The 15,791-nt window shown below is 38.4% G+C and overlaps 1 protein-coding gene across 14 annotated transcripts in view; it reads left to right on the forward strand.

Annotated features, from left to right (window-relative positions):
• Positions 1-15,791, forward strand: part of Abi3bp (ABI family member 3 binding protein) — a 211,911-nt gene that overhangs the window by 50,790 nt on the left and 145,330 nt on the right. For all 14 annotated transcript variants that reach the window (XM_075964714.1, XM_075964761.1, XM_075964734.1 and 11 more), the window contains exon 2: positions 5,368-5,547. In XM_075964714.1, coding sequence (XP_075820829.1) covers positions 5,368-5,547 — 180 coding nt within the window. The remainder of the gene's footprint in view (positions 1-5,367; positions 5,548-15,791) is intronic.

Here is a 15,791-nt window from a genome sequence, read left to right on the forward strand (position 1 = left end):
AGACAGTAAGGAGGATTCCTCTGTGGTTTCTGCTTCAGTTCTGACCCCCAAATCCCTGCCCTGACTTCCCTCAGCAATGGATTGTTAACTGGAAATAAGAAATGAAAGAAGCCATCTCCCCCTGCAGTTTCCTTTGTCCGTGTTGTGTCGCAGCAGCGGGGAAACAAAGTAGGATGCTATTCCAACACGTTTAAATCGCTTGGTTCTTATTTTCTTTTTAATCGACGATAAAGAACATTTATGTATTCTGGATACAAATTCTTAAGGAACTTTTATTTTTTTCTAGATTTTTAAAAATTTTATAGCTTTAAACTTTTTATCAAGAGGTGGGGGAAGATCTGGGGAAGATTTGGGGGAAGGGAAGGAATATGATCAAAATATATAATGTGCCCTGATTTTAAATCTGTGTTTCCTATATCATATCTGAACTGGTAGGAACTGATTTAATTAGTTAAATATTTTACAAAGTGAAAGTTTTTTATAGCACGTAAATGGCAGAGCATGTATAGGCTATAGTATGCTGTGAGCATTCTGTGTAGTATGAGATGGATACTAGAAGACCACAAATGGGGGTATGTTCTCCATCCTTTAAGGAGTCTTTGTTTTCTTGGTATAAGTATTGCAATTATTCTGTACATAGTGCCCTGATAAGATTAAATTTAGATGCACACTTGCTATTTGGAATATTTATCATCTTTTCACAGGTTATTATAACATTGCGGAAATATAAGCTAAGGCAATTCCTATTGCTACATAATACATATCTTTTACCTTTAGAAGACTTTTAATGTGATGTAGTTTTTCTATCTCAAGAATCTTATCATCTGGACCGATGTGATATGAACAACTTTGACCATATTTTGTAATACTTTGGAAAGTATAAGATGACTTTATGAGAAATTAGACATGGAGAAATTCTAATGACTATATTTTAATGGTGATTCCTTTCCCTGAGGTTCATGACTGAATAGCTGTAATGTCTTTGCTAGTTTTACCAAAGCATGAGTTTTGTAGTTGGTGTTGACGGTATTTTTGTTGGTGGTTTGGACTTGTTGCTGTTCTGTTTGGGCGCTGCTTGAACTCTGGCACTCCCTCGGTGACTGAGCTGTATCCCAGGCCAAACTGTTTCTTTAACGATCTGGTCCTGTCCTCAGCCCCCAGCAGCCGGCAGCCTCCCTCCGTTGGTAGGTCTGGTGACCCAGAGTCCTTGAACTGACAGTGCTGTCCAGTTTGCCAGTCTCACCCCTGCCTTTGATGCTGGAAGGCATATATTTACCTTGAAAGTTAGAAAAATGGCTAGTTCTAATTTCACTCTGTAAGAAGTCTGATTTATTTACTTTTGGAATTTCACAACACTTTGAAATATTTAGAGATACTGTAGGGTGTTGCAAATAAAGGATTAGAAACCACTGGCGCGGATCCAAGAATGTACTTTGCCAATATGCGGTTTTTCCCAAGGCAGTTTATTACTGCTTTCCTAATTGTTTTTTTATATCTCTCACATGCGATAAAATGTTCTTCTAGTAGTCCTTTCCCCCCTCTGTATCCTGAACAAAGACATTTTGGGCAATATATTTGTTGTTTATTTGTGTGTTATTTTGGTTAAGGTTATGTTGTAGTATGTTATTCTCTATCGTATCTATATTACTTGCTGGAAGTCTAACTATGACTAAATTCTGAAAGATAATGTCTGTTACATAAATTGGGCCGCAGAACATCAGGCGTGTCCAACTAGTGGCCTCATGGCTACAGATGGTCAAAGTCAGCTGAGAATGCAGACCAACCTCAACTCATAAACTCACTTAATAAAGCATTGTGCAGTTTTTGTAACTTGTCAGTGCATTTTTGAGTGAAGACTTTGTAAGCGGCAATAATATTATGTTTCAGTGTCAAAAGGTTGACCATCCATGGTGGAATCAAACCATAATAATTTGTAATAAAGATGATTTATTATCAAATATTAAAATTAATGCATGAGGCACAGAGATATGGAACCCAAATATTAGAGTATTTATTGTCCAGAAGTATAAAGGGTCAGTGAATCCTAATATAAATAGTTATTTGGAGAAAATGTTGATAAATCTATCTTGAATAAGAGGAAAAAAAGCTGTAAAACCTTTTTGCCAGATGCTGAAGATCACTGAAGTAATAACTGGAAGAGTGAAGGGTGGAAAGAATGTCAAGCAAAGGTGGAGGGATTGTACAGTGTTCTTGTGATAAAGGTGCAGAATCCGGACAAATCACATATTCTAGAATGTGGGATGACTGACCTGAGCAAAATAAGGTATGGTGTGTTGAGAAGTAGTATCAGAAGTAACGTATGGGAACATAACACGGGGATCAGAGTTCTTAATATTCAATCAGTGGTTCTCAACCTTCCTAATGCTGTAGCCCTTTAATACAGTTCATATGTTGAGGTGACCCCAACCATAAAATTATTTCTGTTGCTGCTTTAAAACTGTCATCTTGCTACTGTTATGACTAGTCATTGCAGGATATCTGATATGACCTCTGGGGTGGGTCATGACCCACAGTTTGAGAAGCACTGCTTTAAAGGAAGAACAGAGAGGGTGGTTCTAAAACATTATATTTGTGACATTTATTTCAGGGATATTTTTCTACATGTGTTATTCCTTTTCATGACATCTGTAGATATTTCACTCAGGAGAGTAGTATGAATGAGAATTTTAGAGGAAGAGTCAATTCATTTGTTCTATAATGTTCTATAATTAAAGTATAATTCAAATTTCTATAATGATGATGTATTTCTTGGCATAAATTGCTAGCCAAATGGAGAAAGGCTGGGGTTCTCTGCCAGAGCAGTAGACCACTTGCATTTTGGTGGATCGGTAGCTGTGTTGGTGACTTTTTCTTTCTGTTAGTATACTATTCCTTCCGCTTTCTCAGAGGAAGCATACCGTGATTGCATCCGGCAGAGTCCACAAGGAAAAAGTTCTAGTGTGGTGTGAGGCCACCACTCTGTGCTCTCAGTCAAGCGCAAACTCAGCTTAAGCCCAGAAAGAGTTTTCCAAATATCTTCTCAACAGAATACTGCAAGCAACCTGGCTGCGTTTCAACTTCCTGTGAGAAATTACAACCTCCTAAAGCAGAAGAATGTGTTCTCAACTTACATTTGCCCTATTCTACTGAGAAAAAGTAATACTGGCAGAAATCAATGTAGGCCCATTGATTAACAATGGAAAAATTGGACAAAGTCTGTTTTGTGTAAACTACCCAGTATCTTATTAAAACCTGGAGAAATTAAGACAAATCAAAGTCCTCACCATGAGGCCCATGGCTTGACACTCCTAACTCTGTTGAGTAATGACCATGGTCACAATGACAATAAGGGCCACAAGAACTTCAGGACTTAGTTTTGACCCTACAGTATACAGGCAAGATGATGGGACCTGTGAATGCACTCGGTTGCCTTCATTTGGAAGAACTGAACAAGATCAACTATGACGTTCCTTTGGGGAATTTTCAAGAAATTACTTAGTATCTATGGTTCTTAGTTTTCTGCAGATGCAGGAATAACCAAGAGTTAAAACATTCATGAAATTATGTCTTTAGTCAAGTGCAAACTAATATGCCCACGCATAGAGCTGATCCTGGCTGCTGAGGTGGATGGGATCCATTCTAATAGTGTGGTCCTCCTGAGGGCAATCCTTTTCTTTTCTCAAAGACTTCATACAATCCTTCCATGTTCCTGTGTTAGTTAGCTGCTTGTCACTATGACAAACCCCCACAAGAAATATTTCAAAAGGAAGGAAGATTTCCTTGGCTTGCACTTTGATATGCTTCTGTGCATTGTCAGCTGGTTTGTGTGCTTTGAGTTTGGGGGGAAACAGAATATTGCTCACCAAAAAGCAGAGAGACAGGGTGGGGCCAGAGACAAGATGGAACTTTCTAGATCATGCTCCTAGTGACCTTTGTCCTCCAAGCAGGCCCCACCTCCTGTTCTCTAATAATGCCACTCTGTTAAAAATCCACTAAGGGATAAATCCACAGATGAAGTTAGATTCCTTATGATCTAATTACCTCTCATTGACTTGATCCGGCAGCTTGGAGCATTCAACATGTAAGACCATTGGGGAACGTTTCATGCACAAAATGTAACAGTCCTACATTGATCGCAATTGTCCTCATTATAGCTGCAGTGGGGAGTTCATGCTGCAGTGACATGGGGACTAGTATTCATTCAACATGGAACTCTGGTTAATGAGAAATGATAGAGGGAATTGTTAAAACAGTAAATGCAGTCTTCTAAAAGGGCAACAATATTTTAAAATATTAAATATTTGGAGAATAAAGGGAAAAATTCAAGCTCATGACCCTAATCTTTTTTTTTAAAATAATTTATTTAGATTCATTTTATGTGCATTGGTGTGAAGGTATCATATCCCTTAGAACTGGAGTTACAGACAGTTATGAGCTGTCATGTGGGTGCTGGGAATTGAACCCAGGTCCTCCCGAAGAGCAGTCAGTGCTGTTAACTACAGAGCCATCTCTCCAGCCCATGATTCTAATCTTTAGAGACATACATATTTTATAATTCAGAAATTTGAGTCACTTTAGAAAAAGATTAGACTGTAGTTTATATAATTTCGTATGTGAGGTCTTGACCAGCAAGCACCATTTAAATAAGCATCGCTCCACAAGGAAACAAATTCTCATGCAGTGAGTTAAGAACACATGGTGGTGGAAAGATGGTTCAGTTGTTAAGAGCGTGTAGTGCCTTGCTAGAGGACTCGAGTTCCTTTCTCAGCACACACATGGGTCAAACCTACGCATAACTCCACTTCCAAGGATCTCACTCTATTTTGGCCTTCAAGGGTTCCTGTATGCAACAACTCCCATTTTACCACTTTAACAACTCTTATCCCAGAAACTTTACTTCTTTGTCCATTCCCAGATCTATCAATGACTAATACTTGTAGATATGGGTCTGGAGGGCATTTCGAGGATGCTGAGATATTTCAAGGTACAGTGATTAAATTTTACCAATAAGAATCTTCAGTTGCTTGCATCATATCTTGGTAATATGTATAAAGTGAATTTTCTAGCTCACTTTGGATAGAAAAATGAGATCACCCAAAATTCCATTTAAATCTCTGTAACAAACCACCAAAACTTGGATCTCTCTATTTTGCTTTTTATTTTAGTCTGCTTTATGCAGTAGTAAGTACATTTTCTTTGATTTTAATGTTAGTCTTGTTTTTGGTCAGCTTTTCATCAGTGGTATGATCCCAAGAGGTGGTGTTTGTTCTCAGGACAATGTTTCCAATAGGCAAGGTTTGCTGGGCGGGGTTGAGTGATGAAATATAACTGATGTATTGGACACTCACCTTATATTTCCACCCTCAGGTAAAAGACCAAGCTTGAAAGTGCACATCAACACCACCAGTGACTCCATCCTGTTGAAGTTCCTGCGTCCAAATCCAAGTGTAAAATTGGAAGGTTTTCTCTTGGGATATGGCAGCAACGTGTCTCCAAACCAATACTTCCCTCTTCCCACAGAAGGGAAAGTCACTGAGGCAGTAGTAGGTAAGGTGTTTGGGGATCAAACTCAGGGAGATGGGTGGGTGATAAGAGGAACCAACGATGTCCTAATGTGGAAGATGAAAAACATTTCTTCTACATCCTTGGCTGAGCCCAATGTGGCAGTATAAATCACCTTTGTAATTAATGCAACCCAAAGCACAGTTCTTTATATTGAAACTTTTATCGTAATAAGAAATAATTGTCAGCCGGGCGGTGGTGGCGCACACCTTTAATTCAGCACTCAGGAGGCAGAGGCAGGCGGATCTCTATGAGTTCGAGGCCAGCCTGGTTTACAAGAGCTAGTTCCAGGACAGGAACCAAAAGCTACGGAGAAACCCTGTCTCGAAAATCAAAAAAATAAATAAATAAATAAAAAAAAATAGATAGCCACTATAGATTTTTGGATTTTATCTTTGGAAAGAAAAGAAAACATACTGAATTTTAAAATTTTTAGTAATTCAGACAAGGAGGTTGAAATTTAGTATGAATTATGAAATCGTGCATTTCTTTGAAAATGTTTTAATGATATAAATTTAGAGTTTCAGGATGTGAGCCATCTTCTCTCTTCCTCTGTGGGAAAATGTAAATATAATCCACTTAAACGATTAAATGGTTTTGATAAGGATGATTCATTGTAAAATTTTTGAAAGTCTAGGGTGAGATTTGGTTCTTTGCTCGCTGCTAAGATGTGGCTTAAGAGCCCATTCTCTGAACTTTTGGGAGTACAACCCCCGTGTTCCAGCACTTCATATTGGTTCTTGCATTTTCAAGTGTGTAATGAGAATGCCAAAATGAGTTGATTTTGTTCTTCTGCCTTTTTCTTTTTCCTGAGAAATAAATTTCTGTTGCTCCTTAATGCCAGCCAGGAGGTAATATTGTTAATTAATGAGCAATTAGAGATAATGTTGTAAAGTAGCGAGTAACTCAATTTTACATAAGGGAACCACTTTAAAACAAACCTAAGAGATGATTACCCCCCACACTCTGAGAATTAGGTAGTTTTCACAAGTATAGTAACCAATTCCATGAAGAATTTGAGTTCGGATGATTATAAATATTCCCCAGTATGATCCAATTTTCACTATGGGAAGTGACCAAAAGGCAAGCTCACTCTCACGTTGATATACCACCCCCTTTCCAGGGAGTTTTAGAATTAAACATTTTATTTTTGATAGACTTTTTTGATATTTAACCTGGTAATTTGTTAGCTTCCTTTATAGCATGTGAAAACATTAAATATTAAGATGGCAGAAGTCAAATTGCTAATGAAAAAAATGTGCATAATCTAAAGAAAATTTTCTGCATAAAAATTCCAACCTATTGTTTTAATAATTAAGGTTGATCAGATGCCCTGGGACCCCTTATATTTATTATTTTAATCCATGACTTTTGATTGTATAAATTTCCAAAATTAATGGGAATAATGTTGAGGAAAGTCTTGTAAAATAGGTTGAATGCACCACTGTGCTAATGTTGTTCTATGTGGCTGTGTATACTGTTTTCTGGAGTGTTTTAAAGCATAAAATACACATTTATCTAGTATGCATCTATAACAGATAAGAACTACTTTAATAATTCCATAAATTTATTATATTATTGCTTTAATCCTACAATATCACTTTATACCTGGATCACACTTAAAATTTCTCATGTGACTGTCTTTTTAGAACTGGTCTATTTGAATCACTAAATAAAGCTCACATATTGCATTAGATTATGGATCTTAGTTCTCTTCCTTTCCTTTCAGAATATCATTGGTATGTAGAGAAAATGGAACACTTCTTGGGTGGGATGTCCACAGCCTACATTTAATGGGCGGCTTCTCTTAGGTTTTTTCCTTTGCAGGACAAAAGATAGCATATTGTAAAATGGAGACACTCTACATTTTAGGCAGGATTTTATACAAGTCCAAATTCTCTAGAGCATACACCTTCTTTAAGATGGTATTTCCATGTCCATTCAGATGAAGGAGACAAGAGTTTATCTTTGCTATTTGTAGGAGAGCCTCTGGCCAGATAATGATCTTATAAGGTTTATACAGTTATCTATTCATGAACTTGCATGAAGTTCATAACATACCCAGGCCAGAGATATGATTTGGATCTTATTCTTTTGACAAAGTAATCAAGAATCTAGTAGTTGTACTCTGGGATTTTAAACACTGCTGATTATGAGAAAGGATCCATTCTCCATGAACTCTGTGCCTGCTAGCACACAACTAGCTATTCAGTATTCTTCCCTAGAGTTGAGAGTCTAAAATTCTTGTGGAATATTAGTTGAAGATATGTTACATTTGCTTATGCTATGGAATATTTGTTTAATGATGCAAAGATGTGTTACATTCTTTTATGTTGCATTGTTTACCTCTGTGAAGCTGTGTTAGTTTGTCTGCTTAAAACACCTGGTTGGTCTAATAAAGAGCTGAAGAATGACCAATAGTTAGAAAGGAGAAGAATAGGTGGGGCTGCCAGGCAGAGAGGATAATTAGGAAAAGAAAGGGGGGAAGAAGGAGGAGCGAGAAAAGGAGAAGGAGAGGAGGATACAGGGTCTCACTACCCAGCGACACAGCCAGTGTGAGAAATAGAAAATAAGAAAGAATAGAGCCAGAATAGAGAAAGGTAAAATCCCCAGAAACAAAATGTAGAAGTAGGGAAATGGAATAATTTAAGTTAGGAAAGCTGGCTAACAAGCCAAGCTAAGGCCAGGCATTCATAAGAAAGAATAGGTCTCCATGTACTTATTTGGGAGCAGAATGGTGGGCCCCAAAGAGTAAAGAATAAAAACAACCAACTAGATAAAATATTTTGGGAAATGAACATTGAGTAAGTCTGGCTATCTATGGCTAAAATGGAGTATAGAATGGTAAGCTTCCTAGTCTTGCTACTTTCAGGATGTAGTAGATGATCTACAGAACTCAAATATATGGAGTTAAACTGACACAGGACCATTTGAAAATGAAGCAGTTGTAAGCAAGAGGAGAAAAAGTTAAGGCTGAAGCTAGGTATATAGGCTCCAACAAATAACTGCACCACGGAAAAAGTCACAACCCATTTCCACCATGAAGATCCAGAGATTCAATTTCCAAGCTATTTGCAGAAAAGGATGGGAGTGCTTGACACACTTTTTCAATATTTTTATTTTAAAATACAATTGCATCACTTTTTCCTTTCCCTTTCCTCACCCCACCCCCTGTGTGTACCGCTAACCCTGCTCCCTCTCAACCCATGGAATCTTTCTCTTCAATTGTTATGTACGTGTGTGAATCTGCCCAGTGTTGCTTGTAGTATATGATTTCGGGATGAACTGTTTCAAACTGGACAACCAACCGAGGGGCTCATCCCCAGGGAGGAATATTTGTCCTCTCTGTTCCCAACATTCTTTAGTTCTCTGTAGTTCTTTGTTGAGGCGTGGGTACTGTGCGAATTCCCACTTCCACAATAGAAAGTCTATTGGTCTTGTCTTTGTTTAGGCAGCCAAACTTTGAATCTGATTTTATAGAGCATGCAAAGAAGGTGAGAATTCAAATTAGCAGAAATATGTGCATAGCATTCAACTTTGATATGAGAAAAAATGCCCTCTAAGCTGCAGTGAGGATATCCAAATTCAGATGGTTTTGTATAATTACTTTTCTTACTCTTTCAACTACAGAATAAGGAACAGACATTCCTTTCAAATTTAAATGGCCATGCCATTTAAAGTATTCTAAGTATATTAAGAATTTCAATGTGACAAGTGATGTTCTCTAGTTCCATTGAGGTTTAAAAATGGAAGCTATATCATATCAGAAAACACTTGAGATCTAGAAATGCTGTTGCATATTATAAAGGTAATCTAGAATTTTAAACCTGTAACTTCTTCCCACAGAAATTCTAATATATTCTACCAGTCCATCCCAGGAGTAACTATGACTGCAGAGCCATTGAGTACCCTTGGGAGAAGCCCAACATCTTCCTTCATTGGGTGCCCTTAGGAGATGCCCAATATCTTCATGGTGTTTGATCCACTCAGCAGCAAAATAGCTTAGACTCACTGAGCTCTGTATAAAAGCTAACACAAACTCTAAGGAGGGCCATTTGGTTAGGAGGAAAATTATCCTCTAAGAAAGGTGCATCTTCTGGCAAAGTTTTCTGAAGGCTAACTGTAGGATATAAAAAGCACATTCCACCTTCCCAGAGGACCAAGGTTTCCAAGAACGAGGAAGATAATGTCTAGTTCCCAGAGATTTAGCTGCAGGCTGTGTGACTGGTAAACTAAGGAAATGCATTATCATTTTGAAGAAATCTCAGGAGGCCAAACTGAAAAATAATTTTAATGGCCAGTACTGGGGTTATTATCTAGTGACTAGAAGGGAGAGAAATGATCAGAATAGAGGAATTTAGTGACCAGGGCTTGAAGTCTCTTGGCCCCAGGATGCAGAAAATACTGTTTACAGTATGGAAAGCATGAGAGTTCTTTAGCATGTATGTATGTGTGTGCATGTGATGTGTGTATGTGTGATGTGTGTATGTGCACGTGTGTATGTGCATGTGTGTGTATGTGTGTGTGTGCTTGTGCTTGATCTGTCTGGCATGCCAATGTCCCTGCGTTGGGTTTCCTGGGAAGGCTAAAAAGAACTGAATCATTGTTCCCTTCTAAAACCTAGCCTAGTTTGTTTTGGTTTTTATTATTAATTGTTTCATTCTTTGGCTATGCTTCTGCAAGACAGAAAGCCAAAAATTCACTTTAAAAGAATTAAGGTCAATTGATGGCCATTAGAGGTGATTTTTAGGGACCAATAAGGAATCCTTGCTTCTTTTAGTTTTTTTTTTTTTTGTGTCCTCCCCACTACCTGCCCCCTTTCTCGTTATGTCATCTCCTGGGTTGCACCAAAGTCTTGCTAACAGTCGGAAACACTAAGTTCATTTTTATATGCCATTACTCTCTCTTTGCAGAATGTTCCCTGGTTAAAGTTCTACCTCTGGTTTCTGTATTTTCTCTCTAATCAGTTAACTGAGAATGAATAGCATTGAATGGACACACCAAATATCTGTGGCATAGACTATAATCGACTCTAAGCTGCTGAGAACATTCAGGTTTCCAGAGTTTATGTAAATTGTTTAAGCCTTGTTATCAGGCAAGTCAGTACCTGCTCCTTCAGGAGATCAGAGACAAATCACTGTTTCTTGGGGAACCTTTGGGACAAAGATGCTGGAACTCCTAGGAGGCTGTTCCATGTGACATGCTTGAAGCTCTTACTTGTCCTTTAGACAAACGTGCTTACAAAACAAAACAGACCTCCAGTTTGATTCTTTTAGAGGGCTTATTGTATTTTTAATCGCACACATGCACATGTATATGTCCCTCTGTGTGTGTGCACGCGCCGCGGTTTCTGCAGAGGCCGGAAGATAATTTCAGGTCTCCTGGAGCTGAAATTACAGGCCGTTATGGGCCACCTAACTTGTTGGGAAATGAACGGTAGTGAACTCCTCCAGTCCTCTGCAAGAGTAGCTAGTGTTCTTCACTGCTGAGCCATCTCTCCAGCTCTGTTTTGTCATATTTCTTTATACTAAGAAATCTGTGTGCTTTTGCTTTTATTACTTCAGAATAGACTCATGTTCTAGGTTAAATGTTCTTTTTCAGATCATCAGATTGATCGCTTAGAGTTTTGTCTGAGTGTCCTTGCATTGTTTATAATTCATTAGCCACCATATGCTAGATGGCTGTTGCTCTAAGAAATTAATGCAAACTTGGAAATTTAAAATGTAAATTTAACGTCTTATAGTTGTAGATCAGAAGATTAAATGGGTTGTGGTGGGCTAAAATCAAGGTGTTAGTCAGACGACATTCTTGTCAGAGGTGGGGGGCTGAGTTGAGAGTGCAGTTTCTTGCCTTTGCCAGATGGTCTACATTCCTCTTCTATCTTAAAATTTACAATGGTGGGCCAAGCTGTCACATCACATTTAGCTATTCTGGCTGTACTTTAGAAAATCTGTGGTTGTTCTGAGCTCATCTGGATGATTCAGGATGCTGTCCTCATTTTAGGTCAGTTGGTTATCAACTGCAATTCCATCTGTAAAACAGATTTTCTTTATCATGTAACCTCACATGATTGCAGGTTCTGGGGTTTATGGTGGCAATCTTTGGGAACCATTATCTTATCTGTCACAAGCTTCGCATTTGGCATTCACATCTCCATTGTCTTTCTGCTGTTCATTTCCTATAACTATTCTCTGTTCTGTCAGGAGAAAGTCTGGTTTTCACAGATATGCTGTGGGCAGGTGATGATTTCATGACTGTAAAGTGATGAGCTGAAATCTCCTGAGGGCAAAGGAGCAAGAAAGCATCTCTTACAGGGCCTACTCACCCTTTTGTAATAGGACAGCAGCATTTCTTTTTCCAGTGTGCTGGACTTTAGCCAAACATAATAAATTATTTTTATCTTCAAAACAAGGGCTGTTATGCCACATTGCCTGACATATTTTATATGATGTTCTTGCTAGCATAGATCACTTGTGACATGAAGAGTTTTTTTCCACAAATATTCAAAGTGATATTTAGTTATGTATGGATTTTTATTTTTACTAGTTGCATAAGGTTTGCTATATTTATTTTTACATCTTTTTTATTAAGTATGTATTGGAATTTTTCAAGTCACTGCTCTTGCAGGAAAAATAAAAATAATATTCTTTCTTGTTTTTTAAAATTCATATTCAGATAAAATTTGGTAAAACCTGGCATAAGTAGAGCTGGTGTGGTGGAACATTTAACTTAGAACATGAGTCAGTTCTGAAGTAATAAAATCAAAAGCACACAGATTTCTTAGTATAAAGAAATATGACAAAACAGAGCTGGAGAGATGACTCAGCAGTGAAGAACACTAGCTACTCTTGCAGAGGACTGGAGGAGTTCACTACCATTCATTTCTCAATTTATTATAGCCATAAGTTAAGAAACTAAGACAGGTGGATTGGCATACGTTTCAGTACAGCCTAGTCTATATAGTTAGACTGAGTCTCAAAAAAAAAAAAAAGAATTTTAGTAGATTAACTGAAGCATAAGAATTTATCTAATGCTCACAGGAGTTCATAAATGGTGTGAAAACACACACTCCTCAATGTTTTCTAGGTTTCTACTCCTTCATTTTTTTGAATCATATTCCAAATGTTCTTACTACTGATTTCCAGTTGAAGAATTTGCTTCTTGCTTTTTCTGCAGATCAGGTTGGTCACAGAGTCCACCTGCCCCGAAGTAGCTCTTGCTGCTCAGTTTTATATTCAGCTGCTGGTCATTTTGCAAATATCCGAGGGGGCGGGAGTGACAATCTATCCGTTGGGTAGCACAAGGCAAATAGCTTTACTTTGCTTGCTCAAATAACAAATGGAGAAGAGTCTCACATATTCAGAACAGTGCAAATTCTGACAGAAAAGTTTGTCCTCTAGTCAGGTGTTAGGCATCCGTGGGTCTAACGGAGCAAGTGCGTTCATTCTCCCAGCTGCGATCATTTTCTAAGGAGGACATTTCTATACACAGCCTTGGGCTTCTCAGGGCACTCCCAACCACCATCTTTCCGAATGATTCCAGGGCCAGTGCTGAAACTACAAGCTAGTGTCCCAGTTAATGCTGGGTCCTGGAGGAGCCCTGGGCCGGAATGATGACTTCCATATCCTAAAAAACTTTACCCTCTGCTTGAGAGAATGTAGAAAGAAAGTACTGAAGAGCCAAACAGACTTAGATTCAAACTGGAGACCTCTGCCTACTGTGGAGTGGTTTGTAGTAAGATATTTAACTTCTGTGTGTTTCATTTTTGTTGTGTGTAAAATAGAGAATGACCTTCTGGAAGTGTTGTGGAGACTGAACAAATGTTCACAATAGATTACATAGATCTCAGCACAGAGTATGCATGGTCTATAAACGTTTCCATCAGCCTCTGATAGATCAAGCAGAAGGGTCTTCTTCTTTATTTCATCTTTCTGACCTTTGTCTCAGTTGTTAACAAAGGTTGGGCTGTATTTCCACCAAAGTTTTGGTTTACACAAGATTATAGTGTCTAGTGTGAAAACCAACCCTTGGTCAAAGGATAGTGGTGTGATTCAGTTTGGTTTTGTATTTGTCACTGAGAATTGAAGCCAGGAAATCCTAGATGTCAGTTTAGCACAGGTATTAGTGACTGAAAACAAATAGTCATATTCATCTCACTGTTGTGTCCTGAGCATGTTCTCTTGACAGGGACAGCTCTCAAATCAAGATTTACAAACAAATCCGAAGCAAACTCTGAGGCTGTGTGTGATGCAGCCACGGGGACCACACACCTTGCTCTCATGATCATGATTTAATCATTCAGTGGTGATTCCTGTATCCATGCTGCCTCTTGCACTTGGTGGATGGAGAGAAGGTGCTGCTGCTTAAGTTCCACAGTCATGTGTTCCAAAGGAAGACACAATTCCCACTTTTCTAGATTTATTTTCTGTTGACTGAATTTTCTGTCCTGCCCGGTTCCCGCAGTCATTAAGTCCCAAAGAAATCACACAGAGGTCAACATTAATCATAAACTGATTGGCCCATTAGCTCAGGCTTCTTATTAACTCTTATAACTTATATTAGCCCATTATTCTTGTCTATGTTAGCCACGTGGCTCGGTACCTTTTTCGGCGAGGCAGTCACATCTTACTTGCTCTGTGGATGGGTCAGGAATGCAGAAGAAACTTCCTTCTTCCCAGAATTATCTTGTTTTCATTGACCTGCTCTACTTCCTGTCTGGTTGTCCTGCCTATACTTCCTGCCTGGCTACTGGCCAATCAGCATTTATTTAAAATATAATTGACAGGATACAGATCATTTTCCCACAGCAATTATCTTCCAGTCCCTCTAGTACATTAGTTATTTTAAGAATATAAGAACTTTGCCTTACTCTACAAAACACAAATGAAAATGGGAGAGTAACACACTTTAGGCAAAGTTTTAATAGCTTTTTATTTTGATATGTTTCACTGTTAGTTCACAGAAGAAACTCATGTTTCAAAACACTCTGAATAGAACTCACTTGTAGAAATGGAGATGTGAATAAACATAAATTAGATGCTTTAAATTTAATATAGCTTATATTATTATACACTAGTAATGGCTCTTAAAAGTTTGACCCTTAATTAAAACTGTTTATTACTTTTAATTTTCATATATGTGGGGTGGAGAGCTGGAACCATGATATCACACACAAAGTCTGAGAACTGTGTCTCTCTTTCCAAAATGTGGGTTCTGCCCATTGAACTCAGGACACTGTACTCGGTGTCATTCACTTTACTGAGTCTTCTTGCTGACTCTTCCATTAATTTTTATATTTAACTAGAAAACTAGAAAAAAAATGCATCATGTTCTTCTACCATTGAAATTGAGACTGGTAGTTCAATTTGTGCATTCTTTAATCATTTTGTTCAGAAGTGGGGTAAAGTTTAAAATAATGGAGGTTGTTACTTATTCTACTGAAGGCAGACACTACAAGGAAATCTAAGTTAAATAAATGTCCCAAGGCTGTGTACCTATCAAATGGCTGGTGACCCCAGAAATCTGGTGAGAACTGAACATCTGTGTTTTAAGACTGCTCAACACTTAGGAAATCTTACTTTGTCTACAATCAAGGGACTCTTCTGATCTATGATAGGAAGCTCCTGGTGGTCTACTCCTGTAATGCCCTATAAAAATCCTTTTTAAAATACAGATCAAGCATCATAGCTCCCTAATTCATAAAGATCTAAGTGAGAGAAAATGTGTGACAACCGTGCTCCTAAGACTTGTGCTTGGCCACCGCCACCACCACTGCCTTTGTTGTGGTTGCCCACTTGATATGCAATGCCTCATCTACTCCACAAGAGGCCAAGGCAGACACCATTTATGGCCCTGTGTGTGTGTGTGTGTGTGTGTGTGTGTGTGTGTGTGTGTGTGTGTGTGTGTGATAATACAGACTGTTTACTTTTAGCACACTCTGCATGAACTGCTGTAACTAATTGCAGAATTTTACTGTGCTGTTCACCTAGTCTTGAACATCCACACTTGAGGGTTCCTTCTGCTTCACCCTCCTGGGTAGCTAGTGCTGTTGACTACAGACACCAAGAGCTTGACACCTGCTCTTAGCATTACTGTTAATGTTAGTAATTGTGTGTGTGTGCACATGTGTGTGTGCTGCGTGCATGTGTGCATATGTGTGTTCTCGAGCACGTGTGTGACCTGTCTTCACCCATAATCCACCTAAATAAAAAAGTCCCATGAGCTGGAGA

The sequence above is a fragment of the Microtus pennsylvanicus genome, chromosome 1 (assembly GCF_037038515.1).
Source record: "Microtus pennsylvanicus isolate mMicPen1 chromosome 1, mMicPen1.hap1, whole genome shotgun sequence".
Taxonomy (NCBI): domain Eukaryota; kingdom Metazoa; phylum Chordata; class Mammalia; order Rodentia; family Cricetidae; genus Microtus; species Microtus pennsylvanicus.